General features: G+C 50.1%; 1 protein-coding gene across 3 annotated transcripts; it reads right to left on the reverse strand.

Annotated features, from left to right (window-relative positions):
- Window positions 1–1,245: 1,245 nt before the first annotated feature.
- CNBP (CCHC-type zinc finger nucleic acid binding protein) lies at window positions 1,246–10,394 on the reverse strand. 3 transcript variants are annotated; one of them, XM_027703182.1, is made up of 5 exons: window positions 10,285–10,394; window positions 3,976–4,095; window positions 3,625–3,717; window positions 3,251–3,449; window positions 1,246–2,312 (listed from the first exon to the last, which is right to left on the reverse strand). In XM_027703182.1, the coding sequence occupies exons 2-5, from the start codon at window positions 4,076–4,078 to the stop codon at window positions 2,195–2,197; spliced, it is 513 nt and encodes a 170-aa protein (XP_027558983.1). In that variant the 5' UTR covers window positions 4,079–4,095; window positions 10,285–10,394; the 3' UTR covers window positions 1,246–2,194. The 3 variants fall into 3 exon arrangements, with proteins under 3 accessions (XP_027558983.1, XP_027558980.1, XP_027558982.1); XM_027703179.1 differs by having other exon boundaries at window positions 3,251–3,452; XM_027703181.1 differs by lacking the exon at window positions 10,285–10,394 and adding an exon at window positions 10,255–10,274 and having other exon boundaries at window positions 3,251–3,452.
- Between the last annotated feature and the right edge of the window lie 1,098 nt (window positions 10,395–11,492).

An 11,492-nucleotide genomic window follows, 5' to 3' on the forward strand; every position in this document is an offset into this window, starting at 1 on the left:
CACTCGGGATTCTTTTCTGCTTGGGCAAAGCAGTGCCACAATGCTCCCTCTTTGAGAGCTTCAAATAAAGGCAGTTCTGCCAAGCCTGTTCCCTTCTGCTCTGCAGCAGCACCAACCCAGCCCTCCCCACCCTGCACCTCACCTTCTCACCAGCATCTTCTCCCTGAACTACAGGTGTCGAAGATCAATCCCAGGATGAAACTTTAGGATCTTCATAAATCTTTCATTTAATTAAACATTAAGGAACTCTGAATTGCCAAGGCAGCCCTTTGCAAAACAACCACAACCTGATCAGAGTTCACCTGACATGATACAGCACTATGACCATCAGTTTTCTCAGACACACACATTTTAGGTATCAGATTTCCTGACACCACCTCAAGATTATCAAGTAGGGTATCCGCTTTTACAGGTTCCAGCACTCCCAGGTAAGCCTCCTCACTGGGATCTTCTGGTTCAGGAACTGAGGAGTTCTTAGCCCTGCTGCAAAGCCTCACTCTGTGCCAGTGTGCTGAAAGCTCCAAGCTCAAGTTGTTCCTGGAAGATCACAACCTTCAGGAGCACTGTTGCATGGCTGTGACACTGTGAACAGCCTCGCTTCCAAAATTAACAAAAATGTTCACCTGATAGGAACTGGGTCATTGTAACACAGATGTAGGAGACAAGTGACAGTGCCACTTCAGCTCTACTCCAGCAGAGCTCCAGACTGGCAGTCTGGGGCTTCTCTCCAGACCTCATACCCCATTTTTCACCACTACAGCACACTCTCCCTGATCCTAACTGCACAGATCCCATAGGATCTGCCAGAGCTCGAGGACAGACAGTGGCTCAGAGGCACTTCCAAGCCAGATCTTCACAGCATGTGTTGGACAGCCCTTCTCCAGTCCTGCCTTACGGTGAAGCACCGATGGGCCAACAACTCCTGCACATCCAGGCTTTATTCCCGTAGTGAGGGGATGTGAAAGTACAGTGAGTCAGCTCCCTTTTCATCTGTGGAACTGTTCACTGACCCTCAGTCAACCAGCACAGCACAACCACACATGGACATGGCCCGTGCAGAGGCTTTAAGCGACAGTTCTTAGTGCAGTGACAGCAGTGAGGGCTCAGGTCCTGCCAAAAGAACTGAACCACTCCAGGCCCCACCTCCCAGACCCCACAGCTCATTCCCATGGCCATCTGCAGACACAACGCATTTCCAGCTGGATGGGAACTGAACATAAGACAGTACAAAAGAAAAGTCCAAACTGAACCTCCACATACCCCTTTTTAATATGTTATTTTGCACTGTGTACAGGAAAACCAAAAATAAACAAAAGGAACTTTAGCCAAACTCCCCTTCCTCCTCCAGCTTTATTGATAGTTTAAAATTACATTTTCTATGTTCTAGGACTTCAATTGCTCTTACCATCTTACTTTAAAAACTGATTACAAGCAAATGAAACTCAGTTGTCTAAGTGATATAGTATACAAAAATAACATCTTGATTTCTGTGAAAATGCATTTATTTGCAACTCCTGAATAACTCCAAATTGTATATGCTATGAGCACTGATGTCTGGGTTTCAGATTGACTTTGAGATATTTATTCAAAAGCTTCCCATTACGTTCTGTATCTCCAACATGAACATTCACTGACTGAATTACTGTTACTTTTAAGATTGATTTCAGATTTCTCTCTCTCTCTCATGGCCATTAACAGGCATGTGCATCTTGTTTGTTTACTCCCACTCAGCTATATGCTCTAGGTAGGGCCTGATGCAGATATCACTTGGTGTTAACAGCTACTGAGGTCAGACAATCCAAGGCCATTGTAATAAAATAAAAGTTATGAGGAAGTTTAGACACTTCCAGAATTTCTTTCCTCCTGCATAGGATCACTTCCCTGTAACCCAGAGAGGGTTTTTGCTGGTCTGACTCAACTCTTCCCACTCATCAATCCCTATTCACCAGTGGCACGGAAAGGGGGTTCTTTAACAAAGCATTATACATAACACCTCTACCAAACTAAACATAAACATTTTTGTAGTTAAATGCAGAAAGTTGATTTTTCCACCCCTTTCCTCCTTTTACACGGCAAGTAAAGCTCACTGGCCTGGGAGTAGCCTCTATCTGCCAACCTTTGGCCAGTGAAGAGGATTCAGAGAAAAATAATACAACCATCAATCAGAAAAAGGAGGGGCGACAAAGGAAAATAATTAGGCTGTAGCTTCAATTGTGCATTCCCGTGCAAGGTGCCCTGACTCGCCGCAGCGGTAGCAGTTGACTTCGCTGGTCTTGCTGCAGTTGATGGCTACATGGCCAGTTTCACCACACCTGCAACAGAAACAGTTCATCAGAGCCACCCCCAGCAGCTCCTCACAGGAGCAACCCCACCCTGTCAGGTACATGATCTGCTTCACTTTCACACAACACTACTTCTGCAGTCAAGACTTCTGGTCCTGTGTTCCAGAATTCTTTGACACGAAGGAAGTTTGTCTTAACCACAGCCAGAACTGCTCCCAAATGGTCAGCTCACACTAATCACTGGATATGACAAAATCACTGTATGTCAAATACAGAAGGCTTTGGGTGGTTTGGTTCCCCCCCCTTGTTTTTTTAACTGTGGGCTGGGTTTTGCCTGCTCGCAACGCTCCTGCCTGCAGTTTAGCTTTGTTTTGAGAGTCATTAGTCAAACTCAAATACACCATGTTCTCTCTCTCTCCTTCCTCCACAGAAGGGAATGTTGGTGGGGGTGAAGAATACTGCACTCAGGAACGTGCTGTCTCTGGTGTATGCCTGCATTCAAAACCCAGACAGCACTCTGAAGATGGCATTTCAAACCAATTTAACACCCACTTCTATCCATGTTTCTCTATAAAACCAAGACAACTTAGTGTGTTCGTCCTGGGGCTGGCTGTGCCAGTCAGCTGATCTTTACAGCTGAGCTTTGTTAGCTCTGGGATGACATACTGGGGACCCAACCTCAGCAAGTTTGTGCTGTGGGCAAGCATCTCCTGTTACCTTCTGCAAAAGGACAGGACCCTTTCTCCTGTACAGCCCAAGAGATTTAACACTGCGCTGTGTGGCTGTGCAGAGATGTGCATCATGGAATCTGTACTCCTCTTTGCTAACAGGTGTGAAAGTCCTAGTTCTGAGCAACAACAGGTAACTGTTCTAAGGAACTCACTCCTTGGCCAGAGCTGAGGCCACATTTCAGCCCCAGAATGCATTTCTCACGGCAGGTGCACTGCAGCTGTGTCTGGCAGCCTTACCTGTAGCATTTCACTTTGGTGCAGTCTTTCTGAATGTGCCCGAACTCCCCACAGGAATAGCACTTCTGCTCGTCCGCGTGGTCGCAGTCACGGGCCAGGTGGCCGGGCTTGCCACAGTTGTAGCAGCACTGCTCCCGCTCCCTCTTGGGCTCCTTGCAGTCCTTCGCAATGTGGCCACTTCTACCGCAGTTATAGCAGGCTTCCACAATGGGAAAAACACACCAAACAGACTATAAAACCTTGGTAGCATGAGGGGCAGCATGCTTTGAATGGGGCACACCCCCAGCCTGCTCCCAGAGAACCCCTGCGTCCTTCTCTTCAGCCACAGAGCTCTGCCCATTGCACTGAAGAGTCGAATATTTAGTGATACTTACCATCCTCCTGGAGATCACAGTCCTTGGCAAGATGGCCAGACTCACCACAGCGGTAACAGATATCCGGCAGAGATGAGGACATGAACTGGAAGCCTGCTTGGAATGGGTACAAGAAGGAAAAGAAAAAGGCCTAAGTTCAGAATATTCTTATGACTCAATCACAAACACTGTCAGCTAAACTGACAAGTCGGCTTCACTCTCCGAGCCTGTGGCTAAGTTCTTCCACAGAGGTACATTTCCCCGGTCCTTATTACCAATCTGTAGGTCTGACAACGCCAGTTTTACACCCCATCCATGGCACTCAGCCAGACACCCTGCTATAAACCAAACACAGCCCCAGCCAGCACTCACCTCTGCCACGGCTCCTCATGCCACGGCCACGGCCGATGCCAGACGGGCACTCCCGGGCCCAGTGGCCGCTACGGCCGCACTTGAAGCACTCGTTGCTGCTCATGGCTGCAGATCACCTGTCTGAGCAAGAAGGACATTTTAAAACACCTTCTCCTCCCCCGGCCAAAGGCTACATTAAATTGAGAGACTCAGAGGTTTCCCACCCCCCCAGCAAAGGCAATGCAAACCCAACAGGACTTCTGGCCAATTCAATACTTTTGTGCAGTATCTCATCATGACTACTGAAACTACTGTGATGGATGAAAGTCTGCCTCCACTTTGCCTGAAGTAAGGCAACTTAGAACAGATAAAGAAACTGTGTTCTATGTAACTTTCACTCCTTTTTGTAGCCAACCTTTGCTTCAAGAACTTACAAAATACTCGGGGAGAGGGAAAAAGTAAACCCCTTTAACTATTGTATTACCAGCCTTAATGTTGTTCTTTCAGTAAAGCACTTTCCTCCTCAATCCTATGACTTAAACTCAAAAGCAGCTACTTATCTGTACAAGTTATTTCCTCCTGGTAGTTGTTACACCTTCTTTAAAAGTCTGCCTAGCAGCTACTACCTTTATTGACTAATCAAGCTTCACACTAGAAGCTAAGTGTAAGAATAAGCAGCATTAAACCTAAAGCATTGAAGAACACATTAGCCCAACGTCTTTTACAACCTAACTAACAGTTAGACTCAGAAAAACAAGAATTACAATTTGTAATTAACCTATAGCTCAGGCTGCATATTCCACTCCCAGGTTCACAGGAAAGAAAATGTTTTAAGACCTCAGGCTTCCCAAAGGACAGCAGACACTTGCCAGGTATCTAAAAGGGCTAACTCGCAAAACATCCTTAGAATGCTCTGGAAGCACCAGACAGACAGGCCTGTCCTCCAGCACAGCCCCAAACGGGAAATGGAGGTGAGCAGAGCCAGCCTGCACAGCCCACTGAGGCCGTGGGAAGGATGGGGCAGGGTAAACACAAGGCCACAGCTCCCCTGAGCTGTGGGACACTCACACACTTCCAGAACTACAGGGAAAACGAGGAAGTTACACAGTTAAACCGGAGTCTTTTTTAAAGTGCGCTTGAAGTTTAAAGTACACTAGTCTAAAAATATGCATGTCAAGCATTGTTTTGATGAAGTCTCCTAAAGTTTAAATACCTCAAAAGCCATCTCCCAATTCATTATTCTTAACCCAAGAGAAGTACAATCCTTATGTGGTATGTTTGGCAGTTTACCTGATCTCCCATCAGGATAATCCCCCTGTAACCCTACAGTTCATACACATTACAGAACACTCCCCCTCCTCCCAGACCATCCAGCATCCCAGATTACAGCAACAGTCAGGGGGCAGAGTCTTGAAAAAAGTCACTACAGGAGCAGCACAATGACACATGACCTCAAGAAGGAACCAGAATTAGCATCCTGACATTTAGCTCTTAAATGGAGAGCATATATCTAAACATGAATTTTAGTTACCTCTACCCCAATGTTTAACAAATTTACTCTGTCGTTTTACCAACTCCTCCCCCAAAACAGATCTTCTCTCTGATGGTCTTCAGCACTCAAGTGATTCTTTCAACCACAGTATATGGCTGAGAATTCAAAATACAAGAGATACAATCTTTAGTGTGTTATCTCTGTAATCCCATATCTAACTTCCATCTGGACCAGATGATGGTATGTGCCCTTAAAATGAAGTTCTGCAATGAAAGGGTGCAAGAAGATCTTAAACAGATCTAAACAAGACTAAAACAACTGGCTGTCCAAGCACTTAAGAGATACCCTTGATTTTACACATAACCCAGTCTTCTCTGCTTCCTGTCAGTGCCCAAGATTTCCAAGTGTCTCCTGAGGACACCCAGGGCCGAGCACTGCCCGCTGTGGTGGCAGCAGCTGGCACTCGCTGTGCCATTGTTTACGCCTGTGTTCATAGCAACCATGTTGACACTGCAGAACAGGGAAAACACAGGCAAAGCCAACTGCAGGAGTTGGGCTCAGGCACAACAGTTTGATGCTGCTTCTAATTTTCAAGAGGGACAAGATGGGGTCTCTGAAATACATACGCCCTTCACTCGCAACTCTTCCAAAAAGTGTTCACATTAAAACATTATCAAATGGCAACATCAGATGTGTTAAAGAGAGCAAAATAGCATTGGCAGCAGCTGCAGCAGAACTGTAGTACATCTGAACAGACATTAACAGACAATAACACCACCAGATCTCACTCCCATGAACCTGAGGCTATGGCACAATGTCACAGGACTGAATCCTGCTGGCAGCTCCCCACAGAACCAGTCAGGTTAACACATGGTAAGAGACAAATGCCTAACAGGTGAGCCAGACCTGCTTTACATGCACAGAGGAGAAGTTCTGATACCAAGACTAATGGCAGCCTACCTCCAGTCTGTCTATCTGCCAGTCCAGGTCAGGACATGCACGAGGGACAAAAGCTCACCACTCACCACCCTAAAGGAGTCTCAAAAGTTTTACATCTGCTTCAGAGTTTCTTTTTTTATAACTGCCCCTTCAAAAGGAAAACCTGAAGTTTCTTTTTCTCTTTCTCTCAGCAAAATGGAAAAGATTACACCAACTGAGTATGAAATCTCAAGTCAAAGAACAGTCTCTGCAACTATCCTTCAAGACTACTGGAGATTCATTTATAAACCTTTATCTCCAGAGGCCCCTTTTTCCCTCAAACTCAGAGGTACTGGAAGGTTACAGCTGCCATACAAGTGTGATTACAAAGCACACTCCCCTATCTTCAGATACCTTCAGCACATCCAAGAACCCAAGAGCTTGCCTGGAGTTTCTCTTCCCGCAGTATTTCCATGTTTAACTTCTGCATTCTTCCTGTAAAGGATCTGAGACTCAGCACACGTTCAGCAGCCAGAGGTGGCTGCAGCTGACACTGGTTTTACTTGCCCCACCTTCTAAAAGCCTTACATGGGACAGAATTCCCCAGCAGTGTGAACCGTAAGGATTCAATTTCCAGAGGAAGCCAACAGCCACCTTGAAAGGGTAATATCCAGAAAAGGCTGGATCAGAAGACAAGTCCTTAAATGAACAGCCTCCAAGCACTTTGGACACCATTACAGCTTTACTTCCAAGAGAAAAAAATGAGTGCACTAAAACCCACCCAAGTTCAAATGCTCCTCTATTAGTCAATACTCCTCCATTTTGTCATCACAGGCAAGTTTCCAGCAGTTCCTTTTATCTATCAAGGCCACCTTAAGTAAGCCTTCTGCAAGAAAGCTACTTAAGTCTGCTTGGAAAGTTTTCAGTCCCAGCTCTCACTGTTCTGTGCAGCTCAGACGTGTTACACAAAGCAGCCCGTCCTGTCTGTCCATGTGTCATCGTCCCCGCCCCCCCACATACCAGAACAAGATTTTTACCTCACCAGGGCAGGAAAAGCAGTAATGGAAAACAAATCACAACCATGGCTTCATGTAGTATTTCTGAGACAGGTCAAATCCTGCAAGGTACAGTAAGGCACTGCCTCACAGAATAAGATTTGAAAACTTGTCAAAAACACAAGTCTAATTGTGTTTTCGTACCTTTTCAGAAAGAGAGAAGGTAGTAATTTACCTCAAGTCCTTCTACAGAGCTCTGCAACTGCAGCTTGAAGCCAAAACATTGTAAAGAATGAATTTTAGACCTTGTTCTCTATGATGGCCCTACTGCTAAAAAGCAGGGCTGAGAACAGATCCCTGGGCCACCACAGCGCTTTCCTACGTCAGGTCTGCAGCTTTTGAGGGCAAATCAAGCATAAACTTCAAAGTGACCAAGTTTTTTTGTGTTTCTTGTAGCGACAGAAGAAATCTTTGATACAAGAAGTTCCTGATAACAAACTCTGAAGGGGAAGACTGTGTCTTACTGCAGCTTTACAGTTAAAACATACTCAAAACTCCTAGAACAGGAGAGGTGCTATTAAGCTCCAATTCTCACACACAAGATTCAGCAATATCCGAGTCTGTTTTAGTAGCCCACCTAGAGCTGATGATGGGCAGAACTGCCACTAAGCTCCACTCTAATGCTTATTTTATGGCTTTCAGCCTCGATGCCCACCAGGGAAGAAGTTGTTTTAACAAACAAAAATAAAATTGACTTGGGCTCCTCACAGTAAAAAGGAAGTTGAACTTCAACCCCAAAATTAGTGACAATTCTTCTGGATACCAGCAGTTCCTTAGCATTTAACAGCCCTGTACAAGAGGGTCGACTCTTCACTGTGTTTACTAGGTGCTTCTTTCAACCTACAAGTACAACCTGAAGTCGGTATCAGCAGGACTTCACCCCTTCAATCAAAGCACAGACCAGATAAAAGCCATTGCCAGAGCCAGCACACGTAAGAGCCCTTTAGCAAGTCAGTTCTGTCACAGGCCAACGTTGAGAAATCAGCCACTCCTTTCCAGGCCGTTGGTGACCAACCCACAGCACCACACCTGAATGGGGCAAGTCAGCCCTGAGACAGCCTGAGCATGGCAAACCCCCAATGTGACAGGGAGCACAGCTCTGCTTTCCTCAAATAAAGGACTGAAAGGGCAGTAAGGCCTGCTAACCTAAGTGCTAGTATTTAGTTTCAACAGAAAACTCCAAGTACTGCTCATTTTAAAAGAGTTTTTATTTCCCAAGCAAGATGTAAGAGTTCTCAAACACGACTATCACCGAAGCTACTCAGTATTCAAAACCTGAATTTCCACATCTGTAACCTAAAAACCTGCTACAGCAGAGTTAGTGATGCTGCTGTCTTCCACTTTTGTGCTCACTAGGATGAGATACAAAAGTATTCTGACCACCAGAAAAAATTACGCCAATTCTGAAAGAAACTAGCAGGAAAACCTGCAGAATTGGAAAGCCAAGCCCCTATGCTCCATGTGGGACCCGTCTGGATTTCACAGCCTCACTGACCCAGGAACACTGAACATTAACTCAAGAACTGAGAGGGCAGAAGCCAGGACAAAAGGACATCCTGACTTCAATTACACGGGTAATTCTTGCATAGCTCTGTTAACACAAACCAGGAAGAGAAATAAAGTTCATCCAAAGTGACTCTGCAGCACTTTCTGCCTACCCATATGTGGACTGGGAGAAACCACATCTACCAAACGTGCACATTGTAACCATAAAAAATACAAGGGGAAGATGGTATCTGTATGAACTTTTAAGTTGAAAGAAAAGTAAACAACAAGAGCAACACGTGAAGCTTTTAAAATAAAAGTCAGCCCAGACTTTAGCAAGGTCAGTTTAAATGGCAGGTTAAACCTGTAACTCGCAGGGTTGTTGCACAGCCCCAGTGAACTCATTTAACCTCTTCCCGCCGAGGACAGATGCAGAATTGCCTCTCTAGGCAAGTCTGCACTGAGGAAGAGAAGACGGACCACGCAACCCTAAAGCTGCGTGGAAATGGGATCACACTAGGTGCTTAGAGGAAAACAAAACCCACTATTAAATATGACAATGCTGGATTCTGTATGAGTAACAGCGGTTACTTGACAACTACGCCCGACAGGAACTCAAATAAAAGGCCGCCCCAGAGCCCGCGCTGTGCAGATGGCACAGGCTGTTTTTCCTATCCATTTATAGGTCACACTTGGATTTGGAGCAGGCCACCCGTGCCTGTGGTCGGAGCAAACAGTTGCGACACCTCGACCCTGTGTCTCCGGCAGCGCCTCACACGTGGGGAGCCACGTGGTGCGCGGGCCGCGGCCCTGCCGACGGGACTTTAGGGGGGGACTCAAAATGAAATTAAATTAAATTAAACACAGAGAAAGAAGAAAAAACAGTTTCATTCCAGGCCGTTCCCCGCAACTCCTGGGCTCGTAGGATCTTTTTCTCCCCGAACTCGTTGGCGCACGGCGGGGCCGCGCTCCCGCTGCCCAGGCCCGGGCGGCCACGTGCGGCCCTGCCCCCTTCCACCGCCCCGCGGGCCGAGCGTGCAGCGGCCCCGGGCCGCGCCCGGGCGGAGCGGAGCGGCCCCCCCGCACCCCGGGCGGCGCAGGCTCCCTGGGCGCTCCCGGAACCCAGCCCTGACTCACCCTCCGCCGCCGCCCTCGCCAGGCTCGCGGCCACCGCGGCCCCCCCGCGCCCTGGCCCGTCCCCCGCCCGGCCCGGCCCGGAATGGGGCCCGGAATGGCGCCCGCGCCCACCCGCACTTTCCCGCGCTAGGCCAGAGTGCGCCAGCGCCATCACCGCCCCGCACGGCGCCCGCGCTGCCGCCGCGACTCCCGCCCCGGGCCCCCGCGACTCATCGGCCGCTCCCCCGCAGCCCTCGGCGGTACCTGCGGTCCTGTCCCCCCACGGCCGCGGCCCCCGCACGACTCGGCCCCGCTCGCTCGCTCGGTGCCGCCGGTCCCGCTGCCTGCGCCACACGCGGTGTGCACACGGCCCCGCGCCGCCCCGCCCGCCGCTCTGCGCACGGCTCGCCGGGGGCGCACCCAGCCAATGGGCGCCCGGCGCTGCTCCGGGTGGCCAATGGGAGCCGTGGGCGGGGATACCCAGCCGCGGGGTGGGCGGGGCGTGCGTCCCGCGCGCGGGCGGGGGCGCGGGGCGGCCATGACGGCGCTGGGGCTGCGCTGACCCGCCGTGACTCACCGCTGCGCCGGGGGGCAGCGCGGCCCTACACGCACCTGAGAGCCGCGCCGGAGCTGCCGGAGTCTCTGTCCAGCTCCCTCTGCCCGGCTCCCCCCGCCCGCCACTCGGCCCCTCTTCCCGCGCCGAGCCGGGCGGTCCGCAGGGTCCGGTGAGACACCCCGCACGCCCCAGCGGGGCCTGCACGGGACTCGCCGCCGTCCCGTCCCCTGCAGCCTCCGCCCGCCAGGGCTCCTCTAGGCCTCGTCACGCTCCCAGCGCGGCCCTGCCCGGACACCGCCAGGCGCCGGTGCCGCGCTCGGCAGACCCCGCGGTGAGGGGTCGGGGCTGAGACGGCCCTGCGGGACCGGGCCTTGGCTGAGAGGCGCGGGCAGGCCCGGGCCGGGCTCAGCGCGGCGGGCAAGGCCACTGCCCGCCCTCCAGGGCCGTGAGGCGCCGCCGCCATCTTGGCGGGGCGCGGGCGCCGCCGCCGCGCAGGAAATGGAGGACGCGGGGCCGTGAGGGCACCCGGGCCCCCTCAGCGCGGAGGGCGCCGCCGGACACCCGCGCTGGGCTCCCACGCGCTACAGCCCAAAGACACGAGAGGAAAAAAGTTGTTTTGAGTCACTTAACAAAATTTACACTCGGACCCCGTGCCGTACGCAAAGCTCAGGAATAGTGTTCCTGCTTAAGTGTTCTGAGGACGTTTACATAAATCCTCTCCCTTGTGCCTGGGAACTTGGCAAATGAATTAGTGACCAATTATTGCCCCGAACGCCCTCCCACGTTCACGGCCTGGCAAGTACAACACACCAGCAGTGTCCAGCATCAGTCGTCATCCTTTTGTTCCAAGTCACACCGTTTATGTTTAAAAGTCTTTCCCTTCCAGTCCATCAGTTACAAGAAGGACCCGCCAAGC

Source organism: Neopelma chrysocephalum, unplaced genomic scaffold (assembly GCF_003984885.1).
Source record: "Neopelma chrysocephalum unplaced genomic scaffold, ASM398488v2 Primary Assembly neopelma1_209, whole genome shotgun sequence".
Classification (NCBI taxonomy): Eukaryota; Metazoa; Chordata; class Aves; order Passeriformes; family Pipridae; genus Neopelma; species Neopelma chrysocephalum.